At 42.3% G+C, this 20,099-nt stretch overlaps 1 protein-coding gene across 1 annotated transcript in view; it reads right to left on the reverse strand.

Annotated features, from left to right (window-relative positions):
- The window catches only part of LOC141391791 (uncharacterized), a 98,849-nt gene extending 81,932 nt beyond the window's left edge, over positions 1-16,917 (reverse strand). Inside the window, exons 1-3 of the mRNA XM_073964485.1 lie at positions 14,557-16,917; positions 12,015-13,703; positions 10,708-11,144 (exon numbers count right to left, since the gene is read on the reverse strand). Of these exons, the coding sequence (XP_073820586.1) occupies positions 10,708-11,144; positions 12,015-13,703; positions 14,557-16,917 (4,487 nt within the window). The remainder of the gene's footprint in view (positions 1-10,707; positions 11,145-12,014; positions 13,704-14,556) is intronic.
- Positions 16,918-20,099: the final 3,182 nt, after the last annotated feature.

Here is a 20,099-nt window from a genome sequence, read left to right on the forward strand (position 1 = left end):
GATGACTTTCCCAATACAAAAGTTCACCGGAGATGACTTTCCCAATACAAAAGTTCACCGGAGATGACTTTCCCAATACAAAAGTTCACCGGAGATGATTTTTCCCATACAAAAGTTCACCGGGCATGACTTTCCCAATACAAAAGTTCACCGGAGATGACTTTCCCAATACAAAAGTTCACCGGGCACGACTTTCCCAATACAAAAGTTCACCGGGCATGACTTTCCCAATACAAAAGTTCACCGGAGATGACTTTCCCATACAAAAGTGCACAGGAGATGACTTTCCCAATACAAAAGTTCACCGGAGATGACTTTCCCAATACAAAAGTTCACCGGAGATGACTTTCCTAATACAAAAGTTCACCGGAGATGACTTTCCCAATACAAAAGTTCACCGGAGATGACTTTCCCAATACAAAAGTTCACCGGGCACGACTTTCCCAATACAAAAGTTCACCGGAGATGACTTTCCCAATATAAAAGTTCACCGGAGATGACTTTCCCAATACAAAAGTTCACCGGAGATGACTTTCCCAATACAAAAGTTCACCGGAGATGACTTTCCCAATACAAAAGTTCACCGGAGATGACTTTTCCAATACAAAAGTTCACCGGAGATGACTTACCCAATACAAAAGTTCACCGGAGATGACTTTTCCCATACAAAAGTTCACCGGAGATGACTTTCCCAATACATAAGTTCACCGGAGATGACTTTCCCAATACAAAAGTTCACCGGAGATGACTTTTCCCATACAAAAGTTCACCGGAGATGACTTTCCCAATACAAAAGTTCACCGGAGATGACTTTTCCCATACAAAAGTTCACCGGAGATGACTTTCCCAATACAAAAGTTCACCGGAGATGACTTTTCCCATACAAAAGTTCACCGGAGATGACTTTCCCAATACAAAAGTTCACCGGAGATGACTTTTCCCATACAAAAGTTCACCGGAGATGACTTTCCCAATACAAAAGTTCACCGGAGATGACTTTCCCAATACAAAAGTTCACCGGAGATGACTTTCCCAATACAAAAGTTCACCGGAGATGACTTTCCCAATACAAAAGTTCACCGGAGATGACTTTTCCCATACAGAAGTTCACCGGAGATGACTTTCCCAATACAAAAGTTCACCGAAGATGACTTTCCCAATACAAAAGTTCACCGGAGATGACTTTTCCCATACAAAAGTTCACCGGAGATGACTTTCCCAATACAAAAGTTCACCGGGCATGACTTTCCCAATACAAAAGTTCACCGGAGATGACTTTTCCCATACAAAAGTTCACCGGAGATGACTTTTCCCATACAAAAGTTCACCGGAGATGACTTTTCCCATACAAAAGTTCACCGGGCATGACTTTCCCAATACAAAAGTTCACCGGAGATGACTTTCCCAATACAAAAGTTCACCGGGCACGACTTTCCCAATACAAAAGTTCACCGGGCATGACTTTCCCAATACAAAAGTTCACCGGAGATGACTTTCCCAATATAAAAGTTCACCGGAGATGACTTTCCCAATACAAAAGTTCACCGGAGATGACTTTCCCAATACAAAAGTTCACCGGAGATGACTTTTCCCATACAAAAGTTCACCGGAGATGACTTTCCCAATACAAAAGTTCACCGGAGATGACTTTCCCAATACAAAAGTTCACCGGAGATGACTTTTCCCATACAAAAGTTCACCGGAGATGACTTTCCCAATACAAAAGTTCACCGGAGATGACTTTTCCCATACAAAAGTTCACCGGAGATGACTTTCCCAATACAAAAGTTCACCGGAGATGACTTTTCCCATACAAAAGTTCACCGGAGATGACTTTCCCAATACAAAAGTTCACCGGAGATGACTTTTCCCATACAAAAGTTCACCGGAGATGACTTTCCCAATACAAAAGTTCACCGGAGATGACTTTCCCAATACAAAAGTTCACCGGAGATGACTTTCCCAATACAAAAGTTCACCGGAGATGACTTTCCCAATACAAAAGTTCACCGGAGATGACTTTTCCCATACAAAAGTTCACCGGGCATGACTTTCCCAATACAAAAGTTCACCGGGCATGACTTTCCCAATACAAAAGTTCACCGGAGATGACTTTTCCCATACAAAAGTTCACCGGAGATGACTTTCCCAATACAAAAGTTCACCGGAGATGACTTTCCCAATACAAAAGTTCACCGGAGATGACTTTTCCCATACAAAAGTTTACCGGAGATGACTTTCCCAATACTAAAGTTCACCGGAGATGACTTTTCCCATACAAAAGTTCACCGGAGATGACTTTCCCAATACAAAACTTCACCGGGCATGACTTTCCCAAAACAAAAGTTCACCGGGCATGACTTTCCCAATACAAAAGTTCACCGGAGATGACTTTTCCCATACAAAAGTTCACCGGAGATGACTTTTCCCATACAAAAGTTCACCGGAGATGACTTTCCCAATACAAAAGTTCACCGGAGATGAATTTCCCAATACAAAAGTTCACCGGAGATGACTTTTCCCATACAAAAGTTCACCGGAGATGACTTTCCCAATACAAAAGTTCACCGGGCATGACTTTCCCAATACAAAAGTTCACCGGAGATGACTTTTCCCATACAAAAGTTCACCGGAGATGACTTTCCCAATACAAAAGTTCACCGGAGATGACTTTCCCAATACAAAAGTTCACCGGAGATGACTTTTCCCATACAAAAGTTCACCGGAGATGACTTTCCCAATACAAAAGTTCACCGGAGATGACTTTTCCCATACAAAAGTTCACCGGAGATGACTTTCCCAATACAAAAGTTCACCGGGCATGACTTTCCCAATACAAAAGTTCACCGGAGATGACTTTTCCCATACAAAAGTTAACCGGAGATGACTTTTCCCATACAAAAGTTCACCGGGCACGACTTTCCCAATACAAAAGTTCACCGGAGATGACTTTCCCAATACAAAAGTTCACCGGAGATGACTTTCCCAATACAAAAGTTCACCGGGCATGACTTTCCCAATACAAAAGTTCACCGGAGATGACTTTCCCAATACAAAAGATCACCGGGCATGACTTTCCCAATACAAAAGTTCACCGGAGATGAATTTTCCCATACAAAAGTTCACCGGAGATGACTTTTCCCCATACAAAAGTTCACCGGAGATGACTTTCCCAATACAAAAGTTCACCGGAGATGACTTTCCCAATACAAAAGTTCACCGGAGATGACTTTCCCAATACAAAAGTTCACCGGAGATGACTTTTCCCATACAAAAGTTCACCGGAGATGACTTTTCCCATACAAAAGTTCACCGGAGATGACTTTCCCAATACAAAAGTTCACCGGAGATGACTTTCCCAATACAAAAGTTCACCGGAGATGATTTTTCCCATACAAAAGTTCACCGGAGATGACTTTCCCATACAAAAGTTCACCGGAGATGGCTTTCCCAATACAAAAGTTCACCGGAGATGACTTTCCCAATACAAAAGTTCACCGGAGATGACTTTCCCAATATAAAAGTTCACCGGGCATGACTTTCCCAATACAAAAGTTCACCGGGCATGACTTTCCCAATACAAAAGTTCACCGGGCACGACTTTCCCAATACAAAAGTTCACCGGGCATGACTTTCCCAATACAAAAGTTCACCGGGCATGACGTTCCCAATACAAAAGTTCACCGGAGATGACTTTCCCAAAACAAAAGTTCACCGGAGATGACTTTCCCAATACAAAAGTTCACCGGAGATGACTTTCCCAATACAAAAGTTCACCGGAGATGATTTTTCCCATACAAAAGTTCACCGGGCATGACTTTCCCAATACAAAAGTTCACCGGAGATGACTTTCCCAATACAAAAGTTCACCGGGCACGACTTTCCCAATACAAAAGTTCACCGGGCATGACTTTCCCAATACAAAAGTTCACCGGAGATGACTTTCCCATACAAAAGTTCACAGGAGATGACTTTCCCAATACAAAAGTTCACCGGAGATGACTTTCCCAATACAAAAGTTCACCGGAGATGACTTTCCCAATACAAAAGTTCACCGGAGATGACTTTCCCAATACAAAAGTTCACCGGAGATGACTTTCCCAATACAAAAGTCCACCGGGCACGACTTTCCCAATACAAAAGTTCACCGGAGATGACTTTCCCAATATAAAAGTTCACCGGAGATGACTTTCCCAATACAAAAGTTCACCGGAGATGACTTTCCCAATACAAAAGTTCACCGGAGATGACTTTCCCAATACAAAAGTTCACCGGAGATGACTTTTCCCATACAAAAGTTCACCGGAGATGACTTTCCCAATACAAAAGTTCACCGGAGATGACTTTTCCCATACAAAAGTTCACCGGAGATGACTTTCCCAATACAAAAGTTCACCGGAGATGACTTTCCCAATACAAAAGTTCACCGGAGATGACTTTTCCCATACAAAAGTTCACCGGAGATGACTTTCCCAATACAAAAGTTCACCGGAGATGACTTTTCCCATACAAAAGTTCACCGGAGATGACTTTCCCAATACAAAATTTCACCGGAGATGACTTTTCCCATACAAAAGTTCACCGGAGATGACTTTCCCAATACAAAAGTTCACCGGAGATGACTTTTCCCATACAAAAGTTCACCGCAGATGACTTTCCCAATACAAAAGTTCACCGGAGATGACTTTCCCAATACAAAAGTTCACCGGAGATGACTTTCCCAATACAAAAGTTCACCGGAGATGACTTTCCCAATACAAAAGTTCACCGGAGATGACTTTTCCCATACAAAAGTTCACCGGAGATGACTTTCCCAATACAAAAGTTCACCGGGCATGACTTTCCCAATACAAAAGTTCACCGGAGATGACTTTTCCCATACAAAAGTTCACCGGAGATGACTTTGCCCATACAAAAGTTCACCGGAGATGACTTTCCCAATACAAAAGTTCACCGGGCATGACTTTCCCAATACAAAAGTTCACCGGAGATGACTTTTCCCATACAAAAGTTCACCGGAGATGACTTTTCCCATACAAAAGTTCACCGGAGATGACTTTCCCAATACAAAAGTTCACCGGGCATGACTTTCCCAATACAAAAGTTCACCGGGCATGACTTTCCTAATACAAAAGTTCACCGGAGATGACTTTTCCCATACAAAAGTTCACCGGAGATGACTTTCCCAATACAAAAGTTCACCGGAGATGACTTTTCCCATACAAAAGTTCACCGGGCATGACTTTCCCAATACAAAAGTTCACCGGAGATGACTTTTCCCATACAAAAGTTCACCGGAGATGACTTTCCCAATACAAAAGTTCACCGGAGATGACTTTCCCAATATAAAAGTTCACCGGGCATGACTTTCCCAATACAAAAGTTCACCGGAGATGACTTTCCCAATACAAAAGTTCACCGGAGATGACTTTTCCCATACAAAAGTTCACCGGAGATGACTTTCCCAATACAAAAGTTCACCGGAGATGACTTTCCCAATACAAAAGTTCACCGGAGATGACTTTCCCAATACAAAAGTTCACCGGAGATGACTTTCCCAATACAAAAGTTCACCGGAGATGACTTTCCCAATACAAAAGTTCACCGGAGATGACTTTTCCCATACAAAAGTTCACCGGGCATGACTTTCCCAATACAAAAGTTCACCGGGCATGACTTTCCCAATACAAAAGTTCACCGGAGATGACTTTTCCCATACAAAAGTTCACCGGAGATGACTTTCCCAATACAAAAGTTCACCGGAGATGACTTTCCCAATACAAAAGTTCACCGGAGATGACTTTTCCCATACAAAAGTTCACCGGAGATGACTTTCCCAATACAAAAGTTCACCGGAGATGACTTTTCCCATACAAAAGTTCACCGGAGATGACTTTTCCCATACAAAAGTTCACCGGAGATGACTTTCCCAAAACAAAAGTTCACCGGGCATGACTTTCCCAATACAAAAGTTCACCGGAGATGACTTTTCCCATACAAAAGTTCACCGGAGATGACTTTCCCAATACAAAAGTTCACCGGAGATGACTTTTCCCAATACAAAAGTTCACCGGAGATGACTTTTCCCATACAAAAGTTCACCGGAGATGACTTTCCCAATACAAAAGTTCACCGGAGATGACTTTCCCAATACAAAAGTTCACCGGAGATGACTTTTCCCATACAAAAGTTCACCGGAGATGACTTTCCCAATACAAAAGTTCACCGGAGATGACTTTCCCAATACAAAAGTTCACCGGAGATGACTTTTCCCATACAAAAGTTCACCGGAGCTGACTTTCCCAATACAAAAATTCACCGGAGATGACTTTTCCCATACAAAAGTTCACCGGAGATGACTTTCCCAATACAAAAGTTCACCGGAGATGACTTTCCCAATACAAAAGTTCACCGGAGATGACTTTTCCCATACAAAAGTTCACCGGAGATGACTTTCCCAATACAAAAGTTCACCGGGCATGACTTTCCCAATACAAAAGTTCACCGGAGATGACTTTTCCCATACAAAAGTTCACCGGAGATGACTTTCCCAATACAAAAGTTCACCGGAGATGACTTTCCCAATACAAAAGTTCACCGGAGATGACTTTTCCCATACAAAAGTTCACCGGAGATGACTTTCCCAATACAAAAGTTCACCGGAGATGACTTTTCCCATACAAAAGTTCACCGGAGATGACTTTCCCAATACAAAAGTTCACCGGGCATGACTTTCCCAATACAAAAGTTCACCGGAGATGACTTTTCCCATACAAAAGTTCACCGGAGATGATTTTTCCCATACAAAAGTTCACCGGGCACGACTTTCCCAATACAAAAGTTCACCGGAGATGACTTTCCCAATACAAAAGTTCACCGGAGATGACTTTCCCAATACAAAAGTTCACCGGGCATGACTTTCCCAATACAAAAGTTCACCGGAGATGACTTTTCCCATACAAAAGTTCACCGGAGATGACTTTCCCAATACAAAAGTTCACCGGAGATGACTTTTCCCATACAAAAGTTCACCGGAGATGACTTTCCCAATACAAAAGTTCACCGGAGATGACTTTCCCAATACAAAAGTTCACCGGAGATGACTTTCCCAATATAAAAGTTCACCGGGCATGACTTTCCCAATACAAAAGTTCACCGGAGATGACTTTTCCCATACAAAAGTTCACCGGAGATGACTTTCCCAATACAAAAGTTCACCGGGCATGACTTTCCCAATACAAAAGTTCACCGGAGATGACTTTCCCAATACAAAAGTTCGCCGGAGATGACTTTCCCAATACAAAAGTTCACCGGAGATGACTTTTCCCATACAAAAGTTCACCGGAGATGACTTTCCCAATACAAAAGTTCACCGGAGATGACTTTTCCCATACAAAAGTTCACCGGAGATGACTTTCCCAATACAAAAGTTCACCGGAGATGACTTTTCCCATACAAAAGTTCACCGGAGATGACTTCCCAATACAAAAGTTCACCGGAGATGACTTTTCCCATACAAAAGTTCACCGGAGATGACTTTCCCAATACAAAAGTTCACCGGGCATGACTTTCCCAATACTAAAGTTCACCGGAGATGACTTTTCCCATACAAAAGTTCACCGGAGATGACTTTTCCCATACAAAAGTTCACCGGGCACGACTTTTCCAATACAAAAGTTCACCGGAGATGACTTTCCCAATACAAAAGTTCACCGGAGATGACTTTCCCAATACAAAAGTTCACCGGGCATGACTTTCCCAATACAAAAGTTCACCGGAGATGACTTTCCCAATACAAAAGTTCACCGGGCATGACTTTCCCAATACAAAAGTTCACCGGAGATGACTTTTCCCATACAAAAGTTCACCGGAGATGACTTTTCCCATACAAAAGTTCACCGGAGATGACTTTTCCCATACAAAAGTTCACTGGAGATGACTTTCCCAATACAAAAGTTCACCGGAGATGACTTTCCCAATACAAAAGTTCACCGGAGATGACTTTTCCCATACAAAAGTTCACCGGAGATGACTTTCCCAATACAAAAGTTCCCCGGAGATGACTTTCCCAATACAAAAGTTCACCGGAGATGACTTTTCCCATACAAAAGTTCACCGGAGATGACTTTCCCAATACAAAAGTTCACCGGAGATGACTTTTCCCATACAAAAGTTCACCGGGCATGACTTTCCCAATACAAAAGTTCACCGGAGATGACTTTCCCAATACAAAAGTTCACCGGAGATGACTTTCCCAATATAAAAGTTCACCGGGCATGACTTTCCCAATACAAAAGTTCACCGGGCATGACTTTCCCAATACAAAAGTTCACCGGAGATGACTTTTCCCATACAAAAGTTCACCGGAGATGACTTTTCCCATACAAAAGTTCACCGGAGATGACTTTTCCCATACAAAAGTTCACCGGAGATGACTTTCCCAATACAAAAGTTCACCGGAGATGACCTTCCCAATACAAAAGTTCACCGGAGATGACTTTTCCCATACAAAAGTTCACCGGAGATGACTTTCCCAATACAAAAGTTCACCGGGCATGACTTTCCCAATATAAAAGTTCACCGGGCATGACTTTCCCAATACAAAAGTTCACCGGGCACGACTTTCCCAATACAAAAGTTCACCGGAGATGACTTTCCCAATATAAAAGTTCACCGGAGATGACTTTCCCAATACAAAAGTTCACCGGAGATGACTTTTCCCATACAAAAGTTCACCGGAGATGACTTTCCCAATACAAAAGTTCACCGAAGATGACTTTCCCAATACAAAAGTTCACCGGAGATGACTTTTCCCATACAAAAATTCACCGGAGATGACTTTCCCAATACAAAAGTTCGCCGGGCATGACTTTCCCAATACAAAAGTTCACCGGAGATGACTTTCCCATACAAAAGTTCACCGGAGATGACTTTCCCAATACAAAAGTTCACCGGGCACGACTTTCCCAATACAAAAGTTCACCGGAGATGACTTTCCCAATACAAAAGTTCACCGGAGATGACTTTCCCAATACAAAAGTTCACCGGGCATGACTTTCCCAATACAAAAGTTCACCGGAGATGACTTTCCCAATACAAAAGTTCACCGGGCATGACTTTCCCAATATAAAAGTTCACCGGGCATGACTTTCCCAATACAAAAGTTCACCGGAGATGACTTTCCCAATACAAAAGTTCACCGGAGATGACTTTTCCCATACAAAAGTTCACCGGAGATGACTTTCCCAATACAAAAGTTCACCGGAGATGACTTTCCCAAAACAAAAGTTCACCGGGCATGACTTTCCCAATACAAAAGTTCACCGGAGATGACTTTCCCAATACAAAAGTTCACCGGAGATGACTTTCCCAATACAAAAGTTCACCGGAGATGACTTTTCCCATACAAAAGTTCACCGGAGATGACTTTTCCCATACAAAAGTTCACCGGGCATGACTTTCCCAATACAAAAGTTCACCGGGCATGACTTTCCCAATACAAAAGTTCACCGGGCATGACTTTCCCAATACAAAAGTTCACCGGAGATGACTTTTCCCATACAAAAGTTCACCGGAGATGACTTTTCCCATACAAAAGTTCACCGGAGATGACTTTCCCAATACAAAAGTTCACCGGAGATGACTTTCCCAATACAAAAGTTCACCGGAGATGACTTTTCCCATACAAAAGTTAACCGGAGATGACTTTCCCAATACAAAAGTTCACCGGAGATGACTTTCCCAATACAAAAGTTCACCGGAGATGACTTTCCCAATACAAAAGTTCACCGGAGATGACTTTCCCAATACAAAAGTTCACCGGAGATGACTTTTCCCATACAAAAGTTCACCGGAGATGACTTTCCCAATACAAAAGTTCACCGGAGATGACTTTCCCAATACAAAAGTTCACCGGAGATGACTTTCCCAATACAAAAGTTCACCGGGCACGACTTTCCCAATACAAAAGTTCACCGGAGATGACTTTCCCAATATAAAAGTTCACCGGAGATGACTTTTCCCATACAAAAGTTCACCGGAGATGACTTTCCCAATACAAAAGTTCACCGGAGATGACTTTCCCAATACAAAAGTTCACCGGAGATGACTTTCCCAATACAAAAGTTCACCGGAGATGACTTTTCCCATACAAAAGTTCACCGGAGATGACTTTCCCAATACAAAAGTTCACCGGAGATGACTTTCCCAATACAAAAGTTCACCGGAGATGACTTTCCCAATACAAAAGTTCACCGGATATGACTTTTCCCATTCAAAAGTTCACCGGAGATGACTTTTCCCATACAAAACTTCACCGGAGATGACTTTCCCAATACAAAAGTTCACCGGAGATGACTTTCCCAATACAAAAGTTCACCGGAGATGACTTTTCCCATACAAAAGTTCACCGGAGATGACTTTCCCAATACAAAAGTTCACCGGAGATGACATTTGGCCGACGTCGAAGGCTTCAGCGAATACACCTCGCATGAGTTGTCATTTGCGTCCATCCGCGGCCAGTCCCCTTCGCAAACGTATTCTTCTTCAGTGTAAAGCTGACACGTATTCAAGTCAGCTTGAGTCATTATATGATACGCATCCCGGTGGAAGTTATATATTAGATAATGTCCGGCGGACTGAGTTAAAAATTTCTCTCCATTCAGCACTATAGGAAGAGGGACGATACGATGCAATTGGGACGTATACTGTGTGAACAGTGGAATATTAGCTGACACAATCAATTTGTCTTCAATCAATGTAGCCTTAGCAGTTAGAAGTTTGTACACTGCCCTTATTTGTTCGTATTTCTTCCCAGGGAATTTAAGACGCTCAGGCATATGCTCTCTTATCCTAATCATCTCTGCTTGAAGTTGCACTGGTGTTATTAGAGAAGGGTTGAGTTTTCCATGATTAATGTCGATAAGTAAGTTTATCATACTTGACTGAACTCTTTCGTTCTCGCGGATTATTGCGTCCAAGTCTTTGGTGACCATAAAAAATCGAATCGATTTTCTGTATACGAAGTAAGTTTCCTCCATGGCCGCCGTTATGTTATTCATCTGATCCACGATCTTCTTAAAGTTGCTGTTCACATCTTCCATAGTCGTACGCAGAATATTGACAGTAGATTCCACTACGGAGGCCTGTTTTTGCATCATGAATTTAATATTGTATTGATTCTCCAGTAAGTTGCGCATGTTCTCCTCTATTTGCTTTCGACCTTCAGCATCCATGGTTCCGAATAAAACGTGCTGGAGGGACCCTATGAACTCCAACGGCGCACGTTTCGGCCTTTTCGTGTCCCTCGAGAATAAAAACGCATTTGTGTCTTGCAAACCCCAGACTTGCCGCTCCATCGTTTTCAAAATGTTGTTGCATTGCGCTTCGAATGTTTGCAACTTCTCGCATAGTGGCATCATCGTCTTTAACACTTGATCGCATTTGTCCAAAGACTCAAAAAATGGAAGCATATTAAAGATGATGATCATGTTCCATCTTGAGGTGACGACGTCTACTGATCCCATGTGATCTAAGTATAATGCCAATGACCCCTGGAGTTCCGTGATCTTTGGTAAGTCGTCTGCTACCGTCGATTTCATATGTGGTAGAACCAAAAGCAACAACATCATGTAGCTTACTAGACTGCTCGAGTTATTTCTGGGCGAGCTTCTTCTGACCGCCGTTTCATCTGCTTTCACTCCTTCTAACGGACACAGTTTGTTTATAGGCCTCTTAATCAACCCAGATTGTGTTTTTATGGTGGCGACCCTCACTAGCCCATCCGGTCCTGGATGTACATCCTCCACTTTGCCTAACGGCCATCGCCCTGGATGTGTCTCCTCATTCTTTACTATGACCAATTGCCCTTTTTGTAGGTTCTCCGTTTGACTCTTCCATTTATGACGCTGTTGAAGGGTCCCTAAGTACGCTGATTTCCACTGCTTCCAAAAATTATTCTTCATCCTTCGCACCTGCTTCCATCGATCAAGCGCCGTTAGCTTGTAGTCGCTTACAGTTTCTGGACAGCCTATCAAAGGCCTGCCGATTAGAAAATGTCCTGGGGTCAGGACATCCATCTCATCCGTATTCTCATCCAGATGATAGAGTGGTCTTGAATTCAGTACTGCTTCAATTTGATATAGCAGCGTAGACATTTCCTCAAAGGTCAACTTACTTTCGCCAACAATTCTTCGTAGATGGTATTTCATGGCTTTGACCGCTGCTTCCCATATTCCTCCGAAGTGAGGACTTGCCGGGGGGATAAAATGCCACTGTATTTTCTCCGCCGCCAATATCGGCGCTAAAGTACTGTTCTCCTTAATGGCGTCCCGAAAATCTTTATCCAAATGTTTCAATGCACCAACAAAATTTGTGCCATTGTCCGAGTACATGTGACTACTTTTGCCTCTTCTGGCAAATAAACGTTTTAATGCGGCAAGAAATGCTTCTGATGTCAAGCTGCTTACAGGCTCCAAATGTATTGCTTTCGTTGCCATACAAATGAATACCGCGACGTATCCTTTGTAGGCTCTTTGACCTCTTTCATTTGAGCACTTCATGTATATTGGACCCGCATAGTCCACGCCGCAATGAGTAAATGGTGCAGATACATTGACTCTATAATTCGGTAATATCCCCATCAGCTGATTCCGTGACTCTTGTTTATATCTTATGCATTTGACACAACTTCGATTCACACGTTTTATGCTACTTTTCATCCCAATCATCCAGTAATTCCTTCTTAGCAAATTCTCCATCACCCGAATACAACCATGAAGCGTAGCCTCATGTGCCTCTTTGATGATTAAATCGCTCAGATTTGACTTGTTCAATATCACCGGATGCTTCTCGTTGTATGCTAGCGACGATAATTGTAATCGGCCGCCTACTCTCATCAGACCTTCTTCATCTAGATAAGGATTCAACGAAGCCAGCTTGTGTTTGTGATCGACCGCTGCTCCATTTTGTAGCATTGTTAATATTTCTGGGAATTCTTCTTGTTGATGGCCTTTTATTATAATCGTCTCTGCTTCTCGCAATTCCACAACCGTCAAAAACTCCGGAAATGTCTTTCCCCGCAACTTCTCGATGTATCTAAGTACGTATGCTACCACACGCTTAAGTCTTCGAAATGAGGAATACTTCTCTAATATGTGATTAAAGTATATGGGATTGGTTCTTACAGTTGTAGTGGCCACATTAACGCACCCCGGTTCGTCTTTATACCAGCTCTCTTCGTCTTGTCTTAGCCACTCTGGTCCCTCCCACCAGAGACCACTTTCCGGCAACTTTTCGGGTGATATCCCTCGGGATCCCATGTCTGCTGGATTCTCTTTCGACTTGACATACCGCCATTTAGCTATCGGCACCCATTGTTGTATCTCTGTAACTCTTGTTCTTATAAATTTATCTCTGCTTGCACCGTTTCGTATCCATGACAACGTTATCGTTGAGTCGCTCCACATAAATACTTCCGCCTCCATTTCAATCACTCCCTTTATTTTCGCTATTAGTCTCGCCAACAAATGTGCCGCACACAGCTCCAGCTTCGGTAGCGTTTTCCTATTTTTAATAGGGTTGACTTTGCTCCTGGCTGCCACCAGCTGAACACTTCCTCCTACTTTTGCATAAACTACTGCTGCGTACGCTCTTTCCGATGCATCCGCGAATCCATGCAGCTGTAATTCACCTGTGCTGGAAAGCTGTAACCATCGAGGTATTCTTATCGACGTTAGCGAGTTTAATTTACTTGTGAATCCAGTCCACTTCTTATTTAAATCATCCATTAGTTGACTATCCCATCCGATTTCCATTACCCACAGTTGCTGGATAAACAGTTTCGCCGTTATTGTTACTGGTGTCAGCCACCCTAATGGATCAAATATTCTAGCCAAATAGGATAGCGCTTTCCGCTTCGTTATTTTCTGTTCCTCGTAAGGCTGTGTTGAAAATCCAAACTTATCGCCTGCTGGATACCATTGCAGTCCCAACGTTTTATGGCATTCATCTTCTTCTATGCTCAACACATCATTCTCTCTCTCTCTCTGACTTTATTCCTCTTAGGATCTCACTGTTGTTTGAAACCCATTTCCGCAGGTTGAATCCATATTTTGCCAGCTGCCTCTTTACTCCCTCCTGAATTTCTTTGCACTCCAATATAGAATCCGCTCCCGTTAATAAGTCGTCCATGTAAAAATCGTTCTTGATTATGCTGCCAATATTAGCATCTTCACATTGTTCTCCAATTTCCGCTAACGTTCTCAAAGCCAAATATGGTGCACATGCTGTACCGTAGGTTACCGTCTTCAATTTGTATTGTTGTACTGGCTCCTTGCTGCAGGATCTCCATAATACATATTGGTACTCTTGGTCATCCTTATGTATCCATATTTGCCGGTACATCTTTTCTACGTCTGCACTTACAACGAACTGATGCTTTCGCCATTTCGTTAAAATATCAAAAATGTCTCTCTGTAACCGTGGCCCAGCGTAAAGAATATCGTTCAAACTTCTCCCGTTCGATGTCTTTGAAGACGCATCAAACACGACTCTCACTCTTGTGGTTAGACTGCTCTCTCTGATTACTGCTTGGTGAGGAAGGTAATATTTTCCTCGCAAATCCGATTGTACTCGTACCATATGCCCCATACGAATGTATTCCTCCATAAACTGATCGTAATCTGCTCTGAGGTTAACGTTTCTGTTTAACTGCTTCTCAACACTTAGAAATCTCGCCATGGCTCTCTTATACGAGTCTCCCAACTCGATATCTTCTTTGAACGGAAGTCTGACAACAAAACGCCCGTCACTCGCTGTTGATGTTGTGGATTTATAGTGCGCCAAACAACCGTCATCTTCCACCTCCTGGCTGTCGAATAATTCTTCAATCTCCCAAAATCTTTCTAGCGTAGTCGTGGCAACAATCTTTTCGTTGCTTCGCTTCTTTGCAGTGACCGGTCCAGACAATATCCATCCCAGTTTTGTCTTCTGTGCCAAAATTGTATCCTTCTTATGAACTGCATCTTGGGCGATCTCGTGGTAGATATCGCTTCCAATTAGTACATCGATTCTATCTGACGACGCAAAGTCTGGATCTGCCAGAGTGAAGTTATCCCATTTGTTTATTTCATACTCACACGTTGGGTTTTGCTGTACTGATGCTAATTCGGGAAGTACGACCGCCTCTATGTTCACTGCATAATCACTGAGGAACCTGGGTTTCACTTCTATAATAACTTTCGACTTTGCTTTCCCGACGACTGCTCCACCCAGTCCATGCAATGTGACATCTGTCTTTAGTTTTGGAAGTTGAAGAAACTGTACCGCTTCTTCACTGATTGAAGATGTTTGCGCGCACGGATCGATTAACGCCCTCAGCGTTATAAATTCTTTCAGCTTCGATTTCACTCGTATCTGTGCTGTCGCAATTAAGACGTGATGACTATCTTCCATCGTTGTAAACGTCGACTTATTACCGCTGGTATCCGTCTTAGAAATATGCAAGCTGGTGTGATGCCTTCCGTTACAGGTAAAGCAATTCATCCTGCTCCCACACCTTCTTGTGGCTTTATGGTTCAAACAGTTAGTGCACAATTCATTTTTCTTCACCCATTCCATTCTTTCTCTGACCGTTAAATTGTTGTATTGCTGGCACTGATAGGTTTTATGCATCGTTTTTTTGCAATAACCGCACAATACCTCATCATCTTGTTTCTTGGTTGCTGCTGTGTCTAAATTGTACTGCCTTCTTGCAATGTTCCCCTCATTCTTTGACCACACCGAACTCAATGTTAGATACCGCTGCTCCAAGAATTTCAACACGTCAGCGATATCTTGAATATCAGTAGTCTTCTTCGTTGTTTGCTCATATTGAAGACGTGCTTCCTTATCGAATTTCCGCAATATAACGTGAGCTAAAATTGGATATGCGTCTCCCAACTTCAAATCCATCGCTTTTATTCCTTCTATGCATTCCGTCGACGTATCTAGTAGCTTCTTGACGCTCTCTGATGATGATCCGTCTATCATTGGCTGATCTAACAGCTTATCTAAGTAATGGCCAAACAGATTCCTTTTGTTGTCGTACCTTCGGCGTAACGTCTCTAAGGCTGTTTTATACCCCGTGCTTGTCAAGGGCATGTTTCTTATAATCTGAAGGGCGTCCCCCTTTACAGCAGATTTTAAGCGGAACAGCTTTTCTTCATCAGTAGAGCTCGGATCTTTATGAATTAGTGTATTGAAAAGCTCAAAAAATGTATTCCAATCTTCAAGCCGACCACTAAACTCAGGCATCTTTATATTCTCCACTCTCATGGACATTCTCTCGGCCTCGTCTAAAGTCTTAAGCAACTGCCTTATTCTCTTCTGTTCTTGGTAATAATCCATATTTGCTTGTTCCCACAGATCCTCAATGAACTCGTTAACAGCACCTTTTCGCCCCATTTCCGTGTGGAGGTCGAGAAGAATCCACCTCATCTTTTCCAGGTTATCGTTTAATTTTTTTAAAAAATACTTATCATCCACTTCTTGTCCTTCCCTTATCATCGCATTTAATGCCGCTACTTTGCTACTAAAAGTACTTTCCAACAATCGTATCTCCTTACTTTCGTTAGGGCACGTCTCCGACCATTTTGATGATCCCTGTGGTTTATATAATTCCTCTTGTTGCGCGGTTGATACTGCTTCTTCGGATTCTTCCTCCGTAACCTTATTCAGTATTCGCAGTATGTTGTCCTTAATTTTCTGTGCATTGCCATACACACTCTGCACAAAATATTCGTCTCCTTCGCACTTTTCTCCTTTTTTCTTGAGCGCCTCATCATTCGCTTGAAATTTACTCCATATACCATCTAACTTCTTACGAGCACCTGCTATTGCCGGGCTACGGTATCCTCTCTCTTCTCCTGTCTGCAACATCCTTTTTAATTGCTCAATGATATCATTTTGTTCCTTATAGAGCTCCTCGCGGCTGGGGATTTTGTCAGCTTTTTTTCTCAAATATGATATTTTTTCTTCTTCGTTCGTTCTCCGCTATCTCGTTCGATTTTCGCTCCTCCTTCGTATTCTTTCGTCTTCTTCGTCTTCCTCCTCGTAATTTCGCTCCTCTTATTCTTTCGTCTTCTTCGTCTTCCCCTTCGTAATTTCGCTCCTCTTTCTTTCGATTTTTCGTTGAAAGCCGCTGGTTTCCCCACTTTCAAAAAAGTGACGGTTTGAAGGACCAAATGTAAATAAAGATGCTGGCAGGTTGGGTGTTGATGAGACACTGATTTTTTTATTTTCAAATTGCAACTTACATGCTACTTTACAAAATATTTCTTAACCTAGCCTATCACTAATTCTTATCTCTAAACCCTTCATTGACCAAACCAAACAATCCGTTGATCAATGAAGAATTTTCCAACATCGTGTGTGTCATAAGAAGAGTCATAAAAACTAAAGTGCGGTCACTAGTAATGCACACACAACACTAGTGATAACAGCTACCGCTGCATGTGGGATCTTAAATGATTTTAAAATGTTCCCGACACATGACAACATAATTTACCACTTATGATCTGAACTCATAATGGTAATAAAATATTTATTGATTTAGGCTGCTGGAAACTCGAGTGGAAAATTTATTCTTTATCATCAGAATTTCCAGCGCCTCGACACCAGCCAGAAGTATGTACAAAAGTAATTTGTACAGGAGATGACTTTTCCAATACAAAAGTTCACCGGAGATGACTTTTCCCATACAAAAGTTCACCGGAGATGACTTTCCCAATACAAAAGTTCACCGGAGATGACTTTCCCAATACAAAAGTTCACCGGAGATGACTTTTCCCATACAAAAGTTCACCGGAGATGACTTTCTCAATACAAAAGTTCACCGGAGATGACTTTTCCCATACAAAAGTTCACCGGAGATGACTTTCCCAATACAAAAGTTCACCGGAGATGACTTTCCCAATACAAAAGTTCACCGGAGATGACTTTCCCAATACAAAAGTTCACCGGAGATGACTTTCCCAATACAAAAGTTCACCGGAGATGACTTTTCCCATACAAAAGTTCACCGGAGATGACTTTCCCAATACAAAAGTTCACCGGAGATGACTTTTCCCATACAAAAGTTCACCGGAGATGACTTTCCCAATACAAAAGTTCACCGGAGATGACTTTCCCATACAAAAGTTCACCGGAGATGACTTTCCCAATACAAAAGTTCACCGGAGATGACTTTTCCCATACAAAAGTTCACCGGAGATGACTTTCCCAATACAAAAGTTCACCGGAGATGACTTTCCCAATATAAAAGTTCACCGGGCATGACTTTCCCAATACAAAAGTTCACCGGGCATGACTTTCCCAATACAAAAGTTCACCGGAGATGACTTTTCCCATACAAAAGTTCACCGGAGATGACTTTCCCAATACAAAAGTTCACCGGAGATGACTTTTCCCAATACAAAAGTTCACCGGAGATGACTTTCCCAATACAAAAGTTCACCGGAGATGACTTTTCCCAAACAAAAGTTCACCGTAGATGACTTTCCCAATACAAAAGTTCACCGGAGATGACTTTTCCCATACAAAAGTTCACCGGAGATGACTTTCCCAATACAAAAGTTCACCGGAGATGACTTTCCCAATACAAAAGTTCACCGGAGATGACTTTTCCCATACAAAAGTTCACCGGAGATGACTTCCCCAATACAAAAGTTCACCGGAGATGACTTTCCCAATACAAAAGTTCACCGGAGATGACTTTTCCCATACAAAAGTTCACCGGAGATGACTTTCCCAATACAAAAGTTCACCGGAGATGACTTTTCCCATACAAAAGTTCACCGGAGATGACTTTCCCAATACAAAAGTTCACCGGAGATGACTTTTCCCATACAAAAGTTCACCGGAGATGACTTTTCCCATACAAAAGTTCACCGGAGATGACTTTCCCAATACAAAAGTTCACCGGAGATGACTTTCCCAATACAAAAGTTCACCGGAGATGACTTTTCCCATACAAAAGTTCACCGGAGATGACTTTCCCAATATAAAAGTTCACCGGGCATGACTTTCCCAATACAAAAGTTCACCGGAGATGACTTTCCCAATACAAAAGTTCACCGGAGATGACTTTTCCCATACAAAAGTTCACCGGAGATGACTTTCCCAATACAAAAGTTCACCGGAGATGACTTTCCCAATATAAAAGTTCACCGGGCATGACTTTCCCAATACAAAAATTCACCGGAGATGACTTTCCCAATACAAAAGTTCACCGGAGATGACTTTTCCCATACAAAAGTTCACCGGAGATGACTTTCCCAATACAAAAGTTCACCGGAGATGACTTTCCCAATACAAAAGTTCACCGGAGATGACTTTCCCAATACAAAAGTTCACCGGAGATGACTTTCCCAATACAAAAGTTCACCGGAGATGACTTTCCCAATACAAAAGTTCACCGGAGATGACTTTTCCCATACAAAAGTTCACCGGAGATGACTTTCCCAATACAAAAGTTCACCGGAGATGACTTTCCCAATACAAAAGTTCACCGGAGATGACTTTCCCAATACAAAAGTTCACCGGAGATGACTTTTCCCATACAAAAGTTCACCGGAGATGACTTTTCCCATACAAAAGTTCACCGGAGATGACTTTCCCAATATAAAACTTCACCGGAGATGACTTTTCCCATACAAAAGTTCACCGGAGATGACTTTCCCAATACAAAAGTTCACCGGAGATGACTTTCCCAATACAAAAGTTCACCGGAGATGACTTTTCCCATACAAAAGTTCACCGTAGATGACTTTCCCAATACAAAAGTTCACCGGAGATGACTTTCCCAATACAAAAGTTCACCGGAGATGACTTTTCCCATACAAAAGTTCACTGGAGATGACTTTCCCAATACAAAAGTTCACCGGAGATGACTTTTCCCATACAAAAGTTCACCGGAGATGACTTTCCCAATACAAAAGTTCACCGGAGATGACTTTTCCCATACAAAAGTTCACCGGAGATGACTTTTCCCATACAAAAGTTCACCGGAGATGACTTTCCCAATACAAAAGTTCACCGGAGATGACTTTCCCAATACAAAA

The sequence above is a fragment of the Musca autumnalis genome, unplaced genomic scaffold, assembly GCF_047663935.1.
Source record: "Musca autumnalis isolate F117 unplaced genomic scaffold, ASM4766393v1 scaffold_102, whole genome shotgun sequence".
Classification (NCBI taxonomy): Eukaryota; Metazoa; Arthropoda; class Insecta; order Diptera; family Muscidae; genus Musca; species Musca autumnalis.